Source organism: Stegodyphus dumicola, chromosome X2, assembly GCF_044657685.1.
Source record: "Stegodyphus dumicola isolate Sdum_Otavi_A_Nest chromosome X2, ASM4465768v1".
Classification (NCBI taxonomy): domain Eukaryota; kingdom Metazoa; phylum Arthropoda; class Arachnida; order Araneae; family Eresidae; genus Stegodyphus; species Stegodyphus dumicola.
The window spans coordinates 20,183,114-20,201,068 of NC_140781.1; the positions used below are offsets into that span (position 1 = coordinate 20,183,114).

At 33.2% G+C, this 17,955-nt stretch overlaps 1 protein-coding gene and 1 long non-coding RNA gene across 3 annotated transcripts in view; one reads left to right on the top strand and one right to left on the bottom strand.

The window, feature by feature from the left end:
* LOC146992695 (uncharacterized) overlaps nt 1–17,955 on the bottom strand; it is a 165,894-nt gene that overhangs the window by 126,892 nt on the left and 21,047 nt on the right. The window lies entirely within an intron of this gene.
* The window catches only part of LOC118200770 (uncharacterized), a 58,288-nt gene that overhangs the window by 35,346 nt on the left and 4,987 nt on the right, over nt 1–17,955 (top strand). The window contains exons 2-3 of one of the 2 annotated variants that reach the window (XM_085809369.1): nt 6,459–6,677; nt 17,584–17,701. In XM_085809369.1, coding sequence (XP_085665495.1) covers nt 6,461–6,677; nt 17,584–17,701 — 335 coding nt within the window. In that variant the 5' untranslated portion in view covers nt 6,459–6,460. The remainder of the gene's footprint in view (nt 1–6,458; nt 6,678–17,583; nt 17,702–17,955) is intronic. The other variant, XM_035372738.2, reaches the window with a different exon arrangement.

Below are 17,955 nucleotides of genomic sequence, written 5' to 3' on the forward strand. Positions count from 1 at the left end.
GATGATTCTCCTCACCCAGGATTTGGCCATTGGGTCTCCTAAAAACCCCAGTCACCCTTTAAAAGGGGGAGTATATAAGGTATTTCTCTCACCTTCTTGACATGCCTTCGTGATGTAGTGGTCTGCACAGTGGGCGCGTATTCCAGAGTTCCGTGATTCGATTCCCGGCGAAGGCTTTGCATATTTTTCATCTTTCCTGCTTCCCAAAATACGTAATGTCTCTACAGTATCTCTTCGTTTGTGGGCTTCGTGTAGTTCTTTTACATTATATTTATTAGATATTGTATTTATTACTTATGGATCCAAAAAATTTGTTTTTATTCAATATCTGTTCGCATTTTTAAACAGCTTATGCAAGAAGATACATAATGTTTCTTTCACTACGAAATAATTTAATAATACATGACAATTGCAGAAACTTCTGTTTATTTGGAACAACATAATGCTAAAATTAGCTGCTAAATCGATGTAGATAGGCAGTTAAAATGATAGAAATGGCCCCACAGAAAACTTTGGCGAAATCTCAAAATTTTAAAATAGGTCTCAGTTCTCAAAAAGCACCTTTAGCTCCTCAAAATTTTAATTTTTCCTAATAGAGATAAGGAAAATGGATGCTGGAATTCCTGACAGAATTCTGTGCCTAGGACCCAGAATATCTTAATTAGACCTTGAGTGAAATATAATGGAACATAAAAGGTAGGAAAATCTAATGAAATTTTACAGTCTGCTCTCGATATTGACAAGACTTAATATTGACAAGCTGTGATATCAACCACGGACGCGTGCTATTAACCTTGTAGAGACATTAGGTTAATTGGAAAAGCCAGAGAGATGAAAAATTAGCAATCGCCTTAGCCTGGAATCGAACCACGGACCTCTGAAATACCGGCTCAGTGTGCTAACCACCACGCTAGGAAGGCAGGAGATATACCTTGTAACCTGTGAATAATCCAGTCATTTTTGCATCATGAAAGCATTCTTTCTTGTGATTTGGACCATAAACTATAAAATTAATTCAAAAATTTTCTGCAATTACAGTTTTAGATTTTGGTTTATTTTTTATGATAGCGGTTGAATTTAAAGTAAGTGAGTTTATAATTTTTTTAAAGTACCGTATTTTAACACGGAATAAGGAATATTTGAATATCGAAGTTTGATGTTCCGCTTTTCACACTGAGCTTTAAATTTTAAATTCGGATGAGTGTAGATGTAAGCTTGAATATATTGATACAAATTTATCGCAACACAATTTTATCGGAAGATAACTGCTGTCTGTCGCAAAAAACAACCTACCACACAGGCCATGAGAAGCGCAAGCCAATCATGCTAGAACAACCAGCAGAGACGGACTTATCGCTGACGGTACACCTGCCCCGCCATATGAGAACGCAACTAGCTATACTATATACAGATGGCTCAAAGACGGAGAAGGGTACAGGCTGCGCCTACTGTGTACTCCAAGAAGGAGAACTAGTTAAAAGTTGGGAAAGACGATTGGAAGTCAAAAATACCGTCTTTCATGCGGATCTTCTAGCATTAAAAACAGCCATCAATGTGGCAAAGTATCAATTAGTAGCAGAGGTAAATACATATAGCGACTTCGCCTCACGTTTGAAGGCAATCCGAGGACATAAAACAAGGAGTTCTCTAGTGCAAGACATGCAAAAATTCTTCTAAGTAAACCACTAGATGACAGACCTCTTGATCTGGGTTCCAGCTCATGTAGATATCACTGGCAACAAAGCGGCGGACTTGCTTGCGAAATCTGCAGCCAATGACTCCAATTGATTGGAAAACCCAGTAGGTGTGCCACAGTTTTATTTTAAAAAATAATGCTCAGTAGCTTTGTACAAAAATGGCAGAATAGATGGGAAAGGGAAATTTCATGCTCAATTAAAGCCCACAGCGATGCACAAACTCATTGCTACTCTGGCCATGGTCCCTTCCCACATTATCTTAAGATATTCTCTAAATGAGACTCAGAATTATGCGAATGTGGTGCAAAAAGTGATGCAGATCACTCCCTCTTCAACTTCCCACACGCTGATAAATTACATTTAAATATAACAAGCAGTGAATACTGGCTGCAATGGGCGAAGAATACCTGCGGCAACAAGCAAGCGAAAGGTCAGATAGAGGAGGCAAACTAAGCTCAGCAAGGTATTAAGAATTTTTGCTCTTGATAACTGGATCTTCGCAACATAATTTCAGTAGCAAATCAAAGTGGTGTGAAGAGGCCTTACAAAAGTGGAGTACATTGAACTGACAACTCGAAAATAACGGATTAGTGTAATAATCTCTAACAACATTAATACCCAAGTAATTGAACAGTAAGAATGATACTCTCTTGTTAGATATTGCAAGTCTTATAATAGCAGTTGCAACTATTCCAAGCAAATTACCTAAGGTACCAGCAAATTGAATCACTTAACTCCCTACCCAGACTTAGCCAAACAGTATGACAACAAATGAAAAACAACATTAGAAAAATAGCTCGCTCCGTATAATAGTAACTGGACTGTAAGAGCACAAACTATTATAATGTAAGTTTATTTCTATCCATTTTGAATGTACGTATTAAAAATAATGTTGTAAAACAGTTAAAAAGGAAGTAGAGACTCCAGTCAATGTGTAACTGAATTACAAATTTACTGTGATTATCTCTGTAACAGTATTGTAAATATGAAATCAGATAATGTTTCAATGTGCACATAACTTTCATGATTAATTTCAAGTATCTCATGCAACTTATACCAGACAATTTTTGTAATTAACGTATCTATACTTATACACAGTCCTTGTAGATTATTAACACTGTAAGTCTTTTAAAACAGTCAAGTCAGTGGTTATCCTAGGCGGCGCTCAGCACAATTTTACTACTGCAGTTTACCAGAGTAATTTAGAACAAGCAATCCACAATTTTGTCTCATCTTAATAACATAATATTTTAAATACTTTCTTTTTTGACTGAGAAAAAGAACACTTAATTGAAAATACGAATTCCCAAAATGATATCTAAAATCAATAGTTTTTTTCATTTTCTAGCAAAGTATGACAAATCTTAAATAATAATTGTTTAAGTATGCGAAAATGTCCCAAAATTACAAATGAAAAGAAGGTGAAAGAGGAAAAGAAAAAATTCTATTTGTAAAGCTTATTTATTAAACAAAAGGTAAAGAGCAAAAAAATATGCTATATGTTTGATATTATTAAAAAAATTAGCGATTTTTTCTCCCTGGAGCAAATTACAAAAAAACACCTATTTACAAAAAACCAATATTACATGGTTGGTATGATTGTTAATACATTGTATGTCTCCCAAACGATGCAATACAGTCCGTACAACGCCTAGGCATGCTGAGTATCAAATTATCGATCTGATCTTGGGGGATATTACACCACTCAGAAAGCAATGCTCTCCGAAGTTCCGGTAGACACGTAGGAGGAGGTTGACGGACTGCAATGTGTCGGCCAAGCATGTCCCACACGTGCTCTACTGGATTCAAGTCCGGTGAGAATGCTGGCCTGTCCATATGGCTGATATCCTCCGATTGAGGGCATTCGCTTACGATGTTTGCCCGGTGAGGACGGGCGTTTTCATCCATAAACACAAATTGTGCGCCCATGGTGCCCCGAAACAAACGTACATGTTGTTCCAGAATGACGTCCCGGTAGATTTGGCTTGTCGTGGTTCCAATTTGAACATGCAGGTCAGTTCTGGAACCCAGAATAATTCCACCCCAAACGAGCACTCCTGCACCACCGTAACGGTGTCGTTCAATGATGTTTTCTTGGTGGTAACGGGTACCTGGAGCTCTCCATATGAAAGTCCGGCGAGAATCAGACTGCAAGCTAAACCTGGACTCGTCGGAAAACATCACAAAAGCCCACTGTTGCGGTGTCCACAATGCATGCTCTCTACTCCAGGCTAACCGCAGGCGACAGTGAGTTGCAGTAAGTGGAACGTATCTGACAGGTCTACGAGCATATAGACCAATCTGCCCTAAGCGTCTGTACACGGTCTGCCTTGAAATGGTCGTACCAGTGGCTGACGAGAGCTGACGAGACAGGTCTGAGGCTGTCCTCCGTCTGTTTCTTTTGGCAGTAACTGCCAAATACCGGTCCTCATTCGGCGTTGTAACTCTGGGGCGACCTGCGCTGTAACGTCTACTCACATTACCATCATCTTGGAATCGTTGCCAAAGCCTGGAGATGACACTCTGGGCATTTCCAAGTTGGTCTGATACTTCCAGTTGGGTACGCCCACATTCCAGACGGCCGATAATTCTGCCACGTAAAAAATCATCTAAATGCGTTCTTTGTGTCATAACTATTCGGTTATTGCACTGAAATGCTTTTAAAGCGCCTGCGAACAATTTAACTTCTTTGCCTGAATTCCTTATATATCACTCTCTTACACTCTCGTCATTGTGACGTACCATCGGTGTCATCTGATTACTTACTGAAATTTGCATATGATTCTTGAAGATGTATGTAGTGATTTTACAGGTAATATATTTATTTTAGAGTTTGATTTCCGCGTGAATTATCCTTAATTTATGGACATGAGTGTAGTTAGTAATATAAAGTTTAGGATTACTTTTAAGTTGTCAAAAGCAAACATTTCCTTAACTACTTTCCTCCTACATGACTGAATCTTCTGTTAGACAGGCAGTTGGTTGATGAAAGTCAAAATGAGGATAAATATGGAACTTGGAAATTACGAACAGTATCGTGATGACTTTTACTTTTGCATTAGTAACTTAACGCATATTTTTCAGTGTTAAGCTTCTAAACATTTATTTTAAATTTTGCTCTGTCTTTCTTTTCCTGATTTCGCAAGAGCTCGCTCTAGAAAAAAGGTGTCAACTATCATAGATAATGCAAAAGTGATATTAAGGACGGATGTTAACAACTGATAACTGGTTTCGTGGCTTAAACTGAAGTGAATAGTGTCTATGAGTACTCCTGTCACCAACATTTGCTGATTATCTGTTTATCCGTGAAGTTGATTATCCGTTTTCTGGAGTTCCTGAGTGGAGATAACATGCAGGTACATGCTAAATCCTGAGTTATAATAGTCAGATGTAGTATTGTTCTAGCTAATTATATATTATCTAAAAAGTCTGACTAGTCAGACTACCTTTGACAGGAGTAGTTCTTATTAAATTTTTATGCAACAGGACTAAAGATAATATAGATTTTGTTAAATAACTTAAATTACGTTGTACTCAAACTTCCTACATAACAGAATTCGTTTGCACTTTTGTTATAGCCATGTTGCAATAAGCTGTTAGCCATTTTTGGTTGAAAGTTGTATATTTTTCTCATCATCGCTTTTCGGTATGTAAAATTTATGATCGTTTAACATAATTAAAGAACCATTTTATGATGCTTGCAAAACTTTTGTTAAATGAATTAAAATGTAAGTTGCAGGTAAAGTCGTTGCTCCTTTTAACTTAACCACCTCTTCAGTATTCCAGGTACTTATATTAAAAGTTACACTTTAAATAGTACATGTACGAAATGTGAGAGGAATAGTAAAAATACACGTTAAAAGACGAAGTTACAGATGAGTTTTAATAAAGTAAAACTTCTCCATTGCATGAAAAAGAATTACGCATTATATATTAGTTGGTAATTTGAGTATAACAAAGCACATGAGGGCTTTCTGCTAAGGAGAGGAAACCTTTCTAGAGAAACTTGTTTGTGTTCACTTTTCAGGATGGAAGAAAACCAACCATGTAGTCGGTTCGTTTACTGTTTGCTTGAGTTTGAACCCGGGACGGACTGCCATTAATTGGGAGTCCTTAACCGCTCGGCCACTGGTGGGGCTTTTTACATATTACAAATTAATTTTGTTTATAAAATTGGAAGGTTTTGCTAAGTTTTTATTTTTCAGAGAAATTTCTACCACAATTAATGCGAAATACTAGTTTAAAATTATTTTTTCAAGCACTTTTTAAAAACATTCTGCTTTTTTTTAACCAATCTGAAACACAAATCTTCTTGAATCTCTTATTAGTTTCTTTAATCGGCAAATGTGTTCCACATACTTTATATCTTAGATATTTGGAAATTTAAGTTGATGCGCTTTTGTATCATGGTATCTCTTTCACGTTCTAATTTCCTGGCTTATAAAACAGCGCTTTTATATTCTTTTATTTAATGACAAACGGATATTTATGCTCATTTTATGTCTCATATATATGTGAACATCAATTTCTTTAGCTTTCACTGCTGATATACTAAATTAATAATTATTGAATGCATTTCATAATTATTAAATCACTAATATATTTCATAAAATTTTAAAAAGCATTAAGTGAGGCAAATAATAATTAGTTTTAACAAACACATAGCAAGAAAAGTGTTTTTAGACTGAAGAGCTTCATAAATTTGTGTATATTTCCTTTTCCTTTTCTAAGAGCTTGATCTTGTTTTATTTCTTTCTGTAGATATGCGAATAAGGACATGGCTCACAGCAGCAGTGGTGGGTGTTTTGTTTGTCCCAATTGTATTTACTCATTCGTATGAAGAACAACAAAAACGGATAATGTCTTCGGCAAAGATTCAAGATTCGGGATTATTGAGATCTCTCCCATCATCGATGTCTTATTCCATTTTCCTGAGCGCTCTTAGCGGTCTACAGAGGACAACGCAAAGGAAAAGAACGGGTTAGTTTCATTCTCTAGGTCACCAAGACAGTCTGCAGCATCAAGTACCTATTTTATCTTTTCAGACTCATGTTCTCTGAAAATAAAATGTCATACAAGAGATAAATGGATTCATTTCAGAATATGAAGGAATACTAAGGTCTTACATTTATAATTTCCAGAACTCACTTTTTTATTGGAGGTGAAGTTTTACAAGTAAAGTGTTGATGAATGCAGTTTAATTTAAACGTCAAGTCAACATTACTAGACCCATTACACAAATTCATTTTATATACACAAAAACTTGTTTTAAAATCCCAGGACTTGAATTAGATAATTTGCTTTTCATTCTCACAATACGTTGGCTTTCCCGTGCTAATTAAGAATGCATTATTTTTAAATGACACTTTACTCAAGTACGAGGGTAAAGTTAGTTTATACTGCGAACATGAGGACAGCTTTCAAACGTAAGAATCCCAAAAAATTAGAAGTGAAACAAAATCTGTTGAAATTACTTAGCAAAATAAATAATATAGCCGAGAGCAATAATATGTTGCGCAGCTTCCATACATATATTAAACTTAAATTCAAAACTCAACCTTTGTGCCATTTTTAAATGCATTTTATAGTTAAATCACTCAGCAGCTAATAAATGCTCATGATTTTATTTAACATTAAATATTTTATGTTTAAATTTAAATATGATCTTAAAAGTTAAATAGTTTATATTCAAATTTAAATAGTTTATATTCAAATTTAAATAGTTTATATTCAAATTTAAATAGTTTATTTTCGGATTTAAATAGTTTATAATCTACATTAAATCATTTAACTCTATATGAGCATAGTTATAATTAAATTATTAATTCTCATATTTGATTCTTTTAATATCATAAATGTCTAATAGGATAAATGAATGACAATAGTGGTTTAAATGTGCGTGATAAATATTGCCATTCATCCAAAATTATAAATTATAATGAAATAATTATAAAGAGAACCTATTTCTGTTTATTACTTTTTGAAATTTTCTTGGATTTGTTTTTTTTTTTACTTTTCACAAAGAATAAATTCTAGTGTAAAATTTATTGTGTGCTGAAAAGGCAAAATTTCAGAGAACGTAATTTGATACTCAGATAAAGTAATACAATCCAGACTACTTATTCTTTCTTATTAATTATCTATACAACCAAGACAGTATAAAATAGATGAAATATTCGAATCCTTAAATCCTGCGAATCTTGCTAAAGATATAAGATTCGAAAACTCTAATCTTCGAGATTTTTTTCGTCATTCGAATCCTAAATTAAAAACTCTAACGAGGCCAACTCATGATATCCACCAATTTCATGTTAAGATATGGAATTAGGAGATTAGCAACGAGCTTTAAATAAACTCTAACTTCCAGGTGATCATTTTGTAAATAAAAATTAATTTATTTTAGAATTTTTACGGCTCAATGTTAATTATAAACACCACTCAGTTTTTTTATTCTATTCTGCCATACAATGGGCAAATGATAATAAACAACGATAACTATACTCATCCGTCCATGCAACTCATCCGTTCTCATGCTTTGATTTGAAAATATCACATCGTAGTATATGCTCTGTTCAGAGCCGGGACAAGGGTGAGGAAAGTGAGGCATTTGCCTCAGGTGAATCATTAGAAGGGGCGCCATATTGGCTATACGAATTCGAAAATTACTTTAATTATGTTTTTAAATTTGTCAGTTATTATTAGAAAAAATAAGCTTGGGCAAACTTAAGTTAATAAAACGATAGGAAGAATTGCAAGAAAACCTGGAAATTAACGTAATGTGCATTTCGATGCTATTTCTTGTTTATCAAAAAAGCAATTTTTAACATTTTCATTTGAAAGTTGTAAATAATTGGCTATATTATTTTTCTGAATTTATAAAGCTACTATTAAAAATACATTAAGAATTATGGTATAATTATGCTATAGGAATTATGATATTGTTACGTAATTATCTTTTCCTTTACGTTTGTACGTTACGGGGTAGTGCGGATTTGGAGTGAATAACAAGAACAGCACCTCATGAAGTATCGAAACACACTTTATTTAGCCAATATTAATAAGGACAGCTCCAAAATCACGTTTACAGTCGTCGAAGAACTACGATAAACACGCTGACACAATCAGCGACACAGCCTTCCCAATATCAGGCTATAACAGTGGAGACAGCTTCACTGCAAAGCGCCAGAGTACAGCTCCTGACTCTGCTCGGTCGTTCTCGGAACTCCACGTACTCTCGAGACTCTCCACGCTACAACTTGCGACGCATTCGATGATACACTAGAGTACAGCTCCTGACTCCTCGATTCAGTCGTTCCCGGAGCTCAACACACTATCTCGAAGATGCCCTAACAGCGATACACTAAGAGACTCTTTCGGTGCACTCGACGACCCACTCGGCATTCGCTGACTGACTGTCAACTCGATCGACTCCTCAGGGACTAACTAACTGACTAACTAACTCACTCTCCGCGTACCAGCAGGGTTTATATAGTTTTTGGCTTGTGTTCGACAACATTCTGGGCTAAACCAGTAAGAATTCGTTTCAGAAGGTTCTCCATCTGTCTATGGTATATCGCCAAATTTGTCGCCAAATTGGCGAATTCTCGCCAAATGTGGCAACCTTGCTTCCCTTTGCCATTTTATAGCAACCTTAAACCTGCTTTGCGTGGAAGCTATCTTACTTCGGCTGAGTATTTCATAATGGTATCTAGTAACACTTCAGTTGTTACATTAGGAGTGGTCGTTTGCAAAATGAGCTGTGAATGCGAATAGCAGCAGTGATTGAAGGCTTTTGCTAGGATCAAGGCAGATTGAAAGGTAGTTGATTCAAACTAAAAAACAAAATACTGGGGAAAGTCATCATCGGAGTGAATCTGAACAGGAAGCTGCCTCACTGAATAAACTTTCTGTTTTTGATGAAATTTTGATAGAAAAAGGTAGAATGAAATTGATAAGAAATGCATCTTTTCAAGATGTTCACACAGGGTCACACAATACTCTTACTGAAGTTCCCGGCGTGCAAGTTCTTTTTGAAGAAATTGTATCATGGAAGTATTGTAATGTTTACCTGAGAACCAATATTTTTGTGGTATTCTCTTAAGTATGCACACACCAGAGGCCAAATAGTAAAGTCTCTGAACACTAGTAGTTCGGTTCAGGTTTTGAATCCCGGCAAACAGGCTGGTTGCAAGGATGTTTTCATGATTTTCCCTATGTGTCTGGACATTTCGTAACAATATTTTGATTTAATGCAGTTACTTTTGTTTAATACAAATATAGCTATTTTTATCTTTCTCTCTCTCTCTCTCTATATATATATATATATACATGTGATGTACCAGCTTTAGTCGTAGCTTAAATTATCAGACGATAAATTTAAAAAAAAAACAGGATCCATTTATTATTATTCAGGAGAAATAGCAGTTGCAAAAATCAGATATCCGAAGTAAATAAAAAGAATTACTAATAACTTTTTGTATGAAGTTTACTGCGTCGTGACATTTAAGAAAAAGCGCCGATATTCTTTTGCGAGTCCTCTTGTAGCCTCTGGAAAGGCGGAGCTTCAAAGAAATGACGTCAGCCTCGTCAGCCAATCCAGTTCGCTTTTTATACTAGGCTTTAAATATTTCCTTTAAATAAATATACCTTTAAATATTTCCAGAACATTCTATAACTGTACGTGTAGAAAAGGCGGGAAAAACAACTTGACTATGGGGATGTGGATTTAATTTCGCGTACTTTCAAATAAGAGAACGTCGCCATTAAAAATGAAAAGAACATACAGTTAGAATTTTAAGTGTATTCTTGACTATGGAATTTTATTATTACATACATATACATATAAGGGCGCGCATTTACCTTTTTGCCTCAGATGAAAAAATATCTTGGCACGGCTCTGCTTCTGGTCATATAGTGTTTCGGATTCACAAACTATTTCACCAACCAATGAGTAAGAACCGCAGAATTTTAAAAGCAGAATATCTAAAATTCCCATAAACGTGTTAAATGTTGACGTACATTTATTTTTATATTCGCTGTATTATTCCCATTTGCTACATTTTTTCTTTAAATATAACACATAGCGATAACATTTGGTGGCAGCATCCTTTTATTTGAAAAGAGACTCTGCACAAAAGTAAAATGAGCACAAAATTGAGGATTGAGACTAATACATTTAATAGTTTCACAATGAGAGCTCATCTTCATACTGTGTACTTTGTTGCATTTGACATAATTCCCAGAATACGTTTAATACTTGTATGTAATATGTTGTTCTCAAGCACATACCTATTTTAAATACCAAATTTGAGAAGTTATGGATTATCTGATTTATATATATAGCTTTAAGAAAGTCTGATCAAATAAAGTATCATTTTTGGTTTATCACTTTTATCAAATATCTAATATATTGTTCCCATTAATATCAAAATCTTAAATGCTAAAATTGAAAAGTTTTGAATTATATTTTAATACCATTTTTTATCAAAACTCGTTAACTTAAATAAAGTATCACTTCTGATTGTCCATTAAAGACTGCCATGGGCTTTCTGTAAAGTATCACTTCGGGCTTTCCAATTTACTCAAAATCTAATCAGCTCTTTATATGAATGTAGAAATACGGTGACTAGAAATTTTGGGAAATTTCATATAATACATATACAAACAAACACAACACATACACACAAATATCATTGTAAAATTAGTAAATATATGGTGGGAACTCTAATTCGCACTAAATCACTGAAAACTCTCTGGCGATTTTTTGGGAAGGAAACATTACCCTTCTTTCTAGGCACGCAGGTTTGCGGGAGGTTTCACTCAAAACTTTGGCAAGATTAGTCTCAAAGGCGTTCATTAAAAGAAGGCATTCATTAAAAGAAATGTTAATGTTGTAATTTCAGTGGTACTTGCATCATCACTATCACCTCGTAGAAGCACTAGGTGTCGTCATTTTCTGCAGAGAATTTAGTGCACCAGGTTTAGTGTATCTTTATTTAATTTTTGTAAAACAGTTTCTTCTTTACATTTGCTTTAATTAAAACAGATCCTGAAAAAGTTTAAAAAAATTTAAACGCAAGTCAACTTTTTTTTATCAAATTATTCTGAAAAAAATTAATCAGAATTCAAGATTTCTAATTACGCACTGCATTTACTAATTTTCGTTTGAATCTGCTTAACAAATATTAGTGCGTTTTTAAAAGCTGCATCCTTTGATTTATTTTTTCAAAAATAGGATTTCAAATTTTTCTTCAATTAAAGTTATTTAAATATTAAGTATTTTTTTTCCTTTTTCCTTACTATCATTCTAATAATATAAGATTCGAGACATTCATAATTTTTCAGAATTCTGATTCGAGAATACTTAGGATTCGTCTCAGCTCTAGTATAAAACAACGTAGTGAAAACTTAAGAGGAATCATAATTCTCTACACAACGATTCTCAAACTTTGGTCCTCGAAACCTGTCTTGTAGTATTGTAAAAATATCCTTTTATTTGTGAAGGAAATTAACAAGATTTTGACATTATTTCTTGCTGATGACAGGTGGATAAGTACACTGGCACATCTAGATGTATTCTCAAAACAAAATGAACTAAATCTCTGCCTGCAAAATAAATTCTTCCATTGTTCTCAGGAAATTTGATTTATGTGTTAGCTGAATAAAAAATAAAAAATTTTCACCATTCCCAAACTCAGAATCATTTTTAGCACAAAAGCAGGTACTTGAGTACTTGAGCATTTTAAAAACTGTAAGTATACTGGTAGTGACATGTGCTAAAATATTGCTTTCAGAGGGGTAAGTGTAAATTGGTTCTTCAGAACATGCTAATTTTTTAAAATGGTCCTCACTTGAGAAAAGGTTGAACAGCGCTTTCCTATACATTTCATAGTTTAATTCACATCTGTAGGCTGGCAGGGATTCGGATCAAGAAAGCGTGATTTTCTTTTGCACAAGATAGCAACCATAACCAAAAACACCTCAAATATTTTGATAAGTAAGTTAAACTATTTAATAGATTTTATACATGATGTTGCACAGTATAAGATGACACTGAAGGAACAGATATTGCAAGTTTTAAAAACTTGTTTTCTGAATCTGAATTTCTTCAGTCTAACGAGTGAAGGAACTGATCATACCATAACAATGTATTTTACTTTGAACAAAGCGAGCTCTCAAAGTCTGTTAAGATTCTTTTCTCAAATAATTCTGCGTTTGAGATATCGATGCTGAAGATCCAGATGGTTTGACTTTGGGCATTAGAGCTCTAGCAGTCTTCTTAGGCACCCATTCACAGACTGCCTAATCAGGACACTGAAAAAAATGGCATAATATTTCTCTTTTTTTATAGTAACGAAAATTATTTTAATACCTGTATTTTTCTTAATAATTTTTTTACTAAGACATTTATTAATTATGATGCAAAAATATGCCCTTTTCAAAATTTAAAACCTGTTGATTCTTCTCCGGATGTAAAATAGATCGTAATTTACTTAAGTATTTTCATTCTTTGACACTGAGCTACCAAAACTGTTAATCACCATTTGTTACTTTCTTCCGATTTTAATCTGAAATGTGTCCTTACACCTACAACAAACTAATAAAAAACTTTTTTAAATAAGGATTTTGAATTCTTAGAAACGTGGTATTTATATCAAAAATTAAACAAGCAGGCTTACTTAACTGAAATAATTTTTATTTCAGCCTAATTAAGCATTATATTCTATAATTTACTTTGAAATTGACTTAAATTGAACAGGATGATAAGTGATGATGAGTGCACCGTAATAATTGCATAAAGTGTACAGCGCTTGCTAATCTTGCCGTTACACGAAGAGTTTTTTTAATTAAAAGTAGGGTATTTACGTATTATCCCGTCGACCATGAAAGATGACTGCCATCAAACCATGGATGTTGGCGGAAAGTCCATAAAAGTTTCGTCCCGGGTGAATTCTAAAGGAGCTGACACCTCTTTATGCAGTTCAACCTATTTTGGTTTTGCAAATTTCCACTATTTTGGTATGTGTTCCCATTTTACAGAAAGCCCTGTCTAGAATGCTATGAGTACAAATTTTTCATAGGTAATTCCTATTTATTACTGTTTTGTCGGCCATATTCAGCTGGCCATGTCGTTTCCATTAATATACACATTTTTTAATAGTAAGATGCTTTAATTTTGGAAAAAAATCCTCTGTTTGATGATCTGTAGAAGACCAGTTTCAAATTTTACAATATTTTTTCAAAATGCAGGAACAAATACAGCTTCAATAGTTAATGGTACTTACGTGTTATCTTAATCACCTCAGTAGAAATCGTAAAAACTATCATACGCCAAACTCTGGTAACCATGCGCATAACAATAATTCAGGCAACCATGCGCACAACGAATATTCAGTTTCCAATACCTCTATTTTCGTATGTTTCTTTTTGTTGTGTTCCAAGTTCCAAAGTCTGTTGTAGAAAAATTATGATTATTTTTCATATCTAAATACCAAGTTAATTTATATCCTTGTTCATAAAAACAAAAGGTAGCTTATCGATAATCAATCAGAGTTATATCAAGCAAAAGCGCAGATGTTATGAATTTCTTGTTATGCCAGGCTTATCCATAATTAGCTTTGCTTGGCGACAATTCCACAGTCGACGGGATGGTACGTAACTACCAAAAGTAACCCCCCAATTAATATTTGTTTCATTTCGTTGTCTTTAACACGTAAATTATGTTAATCTATTACCAACTTCATTCTTGGATAACATTTTTTCATGATTCTTTTTAAAATTTTTCTTCTCTACGAAACTGATTTCAGTGATTTCCTCGTAAATCTTTCGATATGAACATTCGCATGACAGCGGAAATCAAAACTTAATACTTTTAGGTACAGCCGACTTTCGTTATATAAAACTAGAATATAAGAGAGGAAAATAAACTTTGGTTGAACGTGTTGTGAATTTTACAGAAAATTTTATGTTTGCGACAAAATAAGAAAAGTCAAATTTTCATGCACAAAAAATCAAACATTTATATGTATATATGTATTTATATGTGCTCCATATTTTTTATTTCCTAATAAATTTCTAAGAAAGAGGAATAAACCGGTTTTCTGTTACGCCCAGAATTCATAAGACAAAGATGACTATTTCGTTATCTCCATAATATAAGAATTTTAAGTTACCGTAGGCTTGATTAGTCGATAAAAATTGCTGGAAATTTAACTTATAGTCATTTCCAGCATGCGTCTTCTTTCCAATTTTTTTAACTGGTTGTGTCAAGGCAAAGGGTGCGTATAATATACATCATTTGATCTATCTTTACGTTAAAAACATACAATTCATTCAAATTCTTTCACTAATTGCAATTTCGTAGAGTTTTGTATTTCTTTCGACGCAGTAATTTAGTCATAAAGTTTTAAATGCGTGTATGACATTTTAATTCAAAGCGTAAAATTATGTCAGAGAAAAATAAAGCTCATCTAATCTGCTAATAATGTCAGAAAACGTAAATTGCTATATAACTTGGCTTGTTCTAGCTTAGTTTGTTATGGCAAAGCAATCTAGGGATATCTGCCGATAGAGAGGGATGTTTTCGTGGAGAACGTTCTAAGTGGAACTGGCTCGTATACACGTTACACATGAGGAAAATCACGAAAATGCCCATGTAGCCAGCCCCTTTGCTTGGATTTAGGTCGGAATTGCCCGTGTTCAGAAATTTTACCACTCGGCTTCTGGTGGGTCTTACATAACATGGAATTTAAAAATGCACGCCTTCTAGCATTTAAATGTTCAGAATAAAATCTTACATTTATCCAGCAAAGCCAGAAAAGCTTTCGTGCTTGCATATAACTAAACAAAGTTCGTTTCATCGTTTAACGACTTTAGGACATAAAATATAACCAGCAGGTGTAACATAATTCCAGAAATATCTCAAATGTTAAACAAATTGACTTCATAATTATCAGCAGATGGATCATCACATTTAAAAATAGGCATGATGACCTTTATCATCAGCAGTGGCATAAGTCTATCTTTGGTTTCTGAAGCAATTACTACGTAATAATGGACATTGAAGCTGTAAAGCCAGCTCTTGTAAAATAAGATGTACAAGACATTTGAAGTGCTGTTAAAGCGAGATTAATTTTTTGACTGATGGTTTTTTAAGTATCGCATTTAAAAATAAAAATATTGTGATGAAAAATACAATAAGGAGCTCTTGAAAGTTCTTCACAATCGATGTTAGAAAAATATAAGTGGTAAATAAAAAAAGGACACATTGGGATTAGAAAATCTAAGAAACCTCAATGTTTGAAAATATTTTCATGTTTTAGTTGGGGATTATCTATGTATTAAAAAGTCTGATTCGTGTTCAAATGAGATGAAAAAAATGTTTAAATACCTCGTAGCACACTTAGTGTTCGAGAAACAAAACCAGAATAATGTTTAATTAATTTACAGAAATGTGTAACTCTTGTAATGGCAAATAAAAAGCAAATACAAAGGTAAAAAAGTATTTTTTAACTAAAAATATGCACTTAACTGCACTTCATTGATTAAAGTAATCCCGAAATTTTACAGTACTCTAACCAATTCCAGTTATAAGAAAGTTCGGTTAGAAAAACTATTTCCTCTTCAACTATCTTGCTTCAAGAATTGAATGTTATCCCTTTTGTCTACTCGAAAAAACGAAGACACAAAATATTTAAAAATAGATATTTCGTAGCAATTAAAATACTTTCAAGAAAATACTTTTAAAAAGTATTTTAAATACTTTTTAAAAGTATACAAGAAAATACTTTTAAAAAGTATTTAAAATACTTTTTAAAAGTATTTTCTTGAAAGCATTTTCTTTTTTAAAGTATTTTCTTTTTAAAAGTATTTTCTTTTTAAAAGTATTTTCTTTTCAATTAAAATACTTTTTAAAAGTTGTGCATTTAACATACAAAATATTAACCGTTTACTGAAGAAAGATATCAAAGAAAGCAAGCTAAGTATTTTTCTCATCTTTTTTAAGAAAATTCATCATAGTTAAGTAGCATCAAATATGATTTTCTTGAAAATCAGCATGATCAACATCAGAACATCTTGAGAATGAGACTGCTTTGAAACAAGAAAACTTCATTGAATTTACACATTATACCCATGATGAATTCTTAGAATAGAAAGTGACATCAACTTTAAAACAGGTTTGTCAAAGAGACCTCTTAAAGCCTATAACGATTTGAAAAGCATATTTATCTTTCCAAGTGTTAGCATATTTGTCTGTTACTACTACTATCTATTATTATTACTATTGCTCGTACATTATTGAAGAGCTGCAACTAAATATATTTAACATAAAATTTTATTTCGAAATGAGCATTTGTTTTTAAATGGACTTAATCAAATGAACTATATATATTTTATATGTATGCTTCTTATTTTCTCAGAATTGCTAACTTATAGCCAATATTAAGTACTTCAACCTCAAGTATTTGAGTCTTTGGCGATTTCTTGTTAGCTTTAAGCATTTGAAGCTTTCGTGAGTTAACCCTGTGAAATATTAATTTAAACTAACTTAAAAAATATAGATATAAAATAAACACAGAAATAAAGTCACAAATTAATAATTGGTCTCTGCAACTAAAATAACATGTTTGCATTATTTTATTTGCAAATTTCGAGTGTTTAATTGCTGTTATCTTCTACGGTAAATCAGAATTAATTTCATTTGATATAATTAAATAACGCTTACTAAGATATACAGAGGGAAACGCGAACGCTTACTGTCTTCACAAGACTTCCCTGACTAAGATAAACCAATCTTAAATTCACTTGATCTTACAATTCTCGTGTTATTTGTAAGATCAAGTAACTTTTCAGACTATTAAAAAGTTTTGTTGAATATTTTTTTTAGTCACATTTCTGTCTTCTCAAACAGCGATGGGAATGGATCTGACGGACTACCTATGGAACAAGGCCCACGAAAAACATCGAGCAATTGTGCTTCAACGAATGATGAAGAATGGAAAAAGGTAAAAGTGTATGCAGTTTTTAATGAGACAAAAGTTTTGCATCCAAGATAAATATTCAATATTTTAAGCGTTTTGGTGTGTGTTTGAGTTGAAATTTCGGTTGCAGGAAAATATTTTTAACAAGGTAGCGGAATGCAAATTTCCAATATATTCAAGATTAAATTTTTCTTTCATACATACCGCTATGCATTGATCTAAAAATCATTCTTGACCTTTTTTAGGGAAAGAGAAATTTTTGATGAAACAACGTGGGT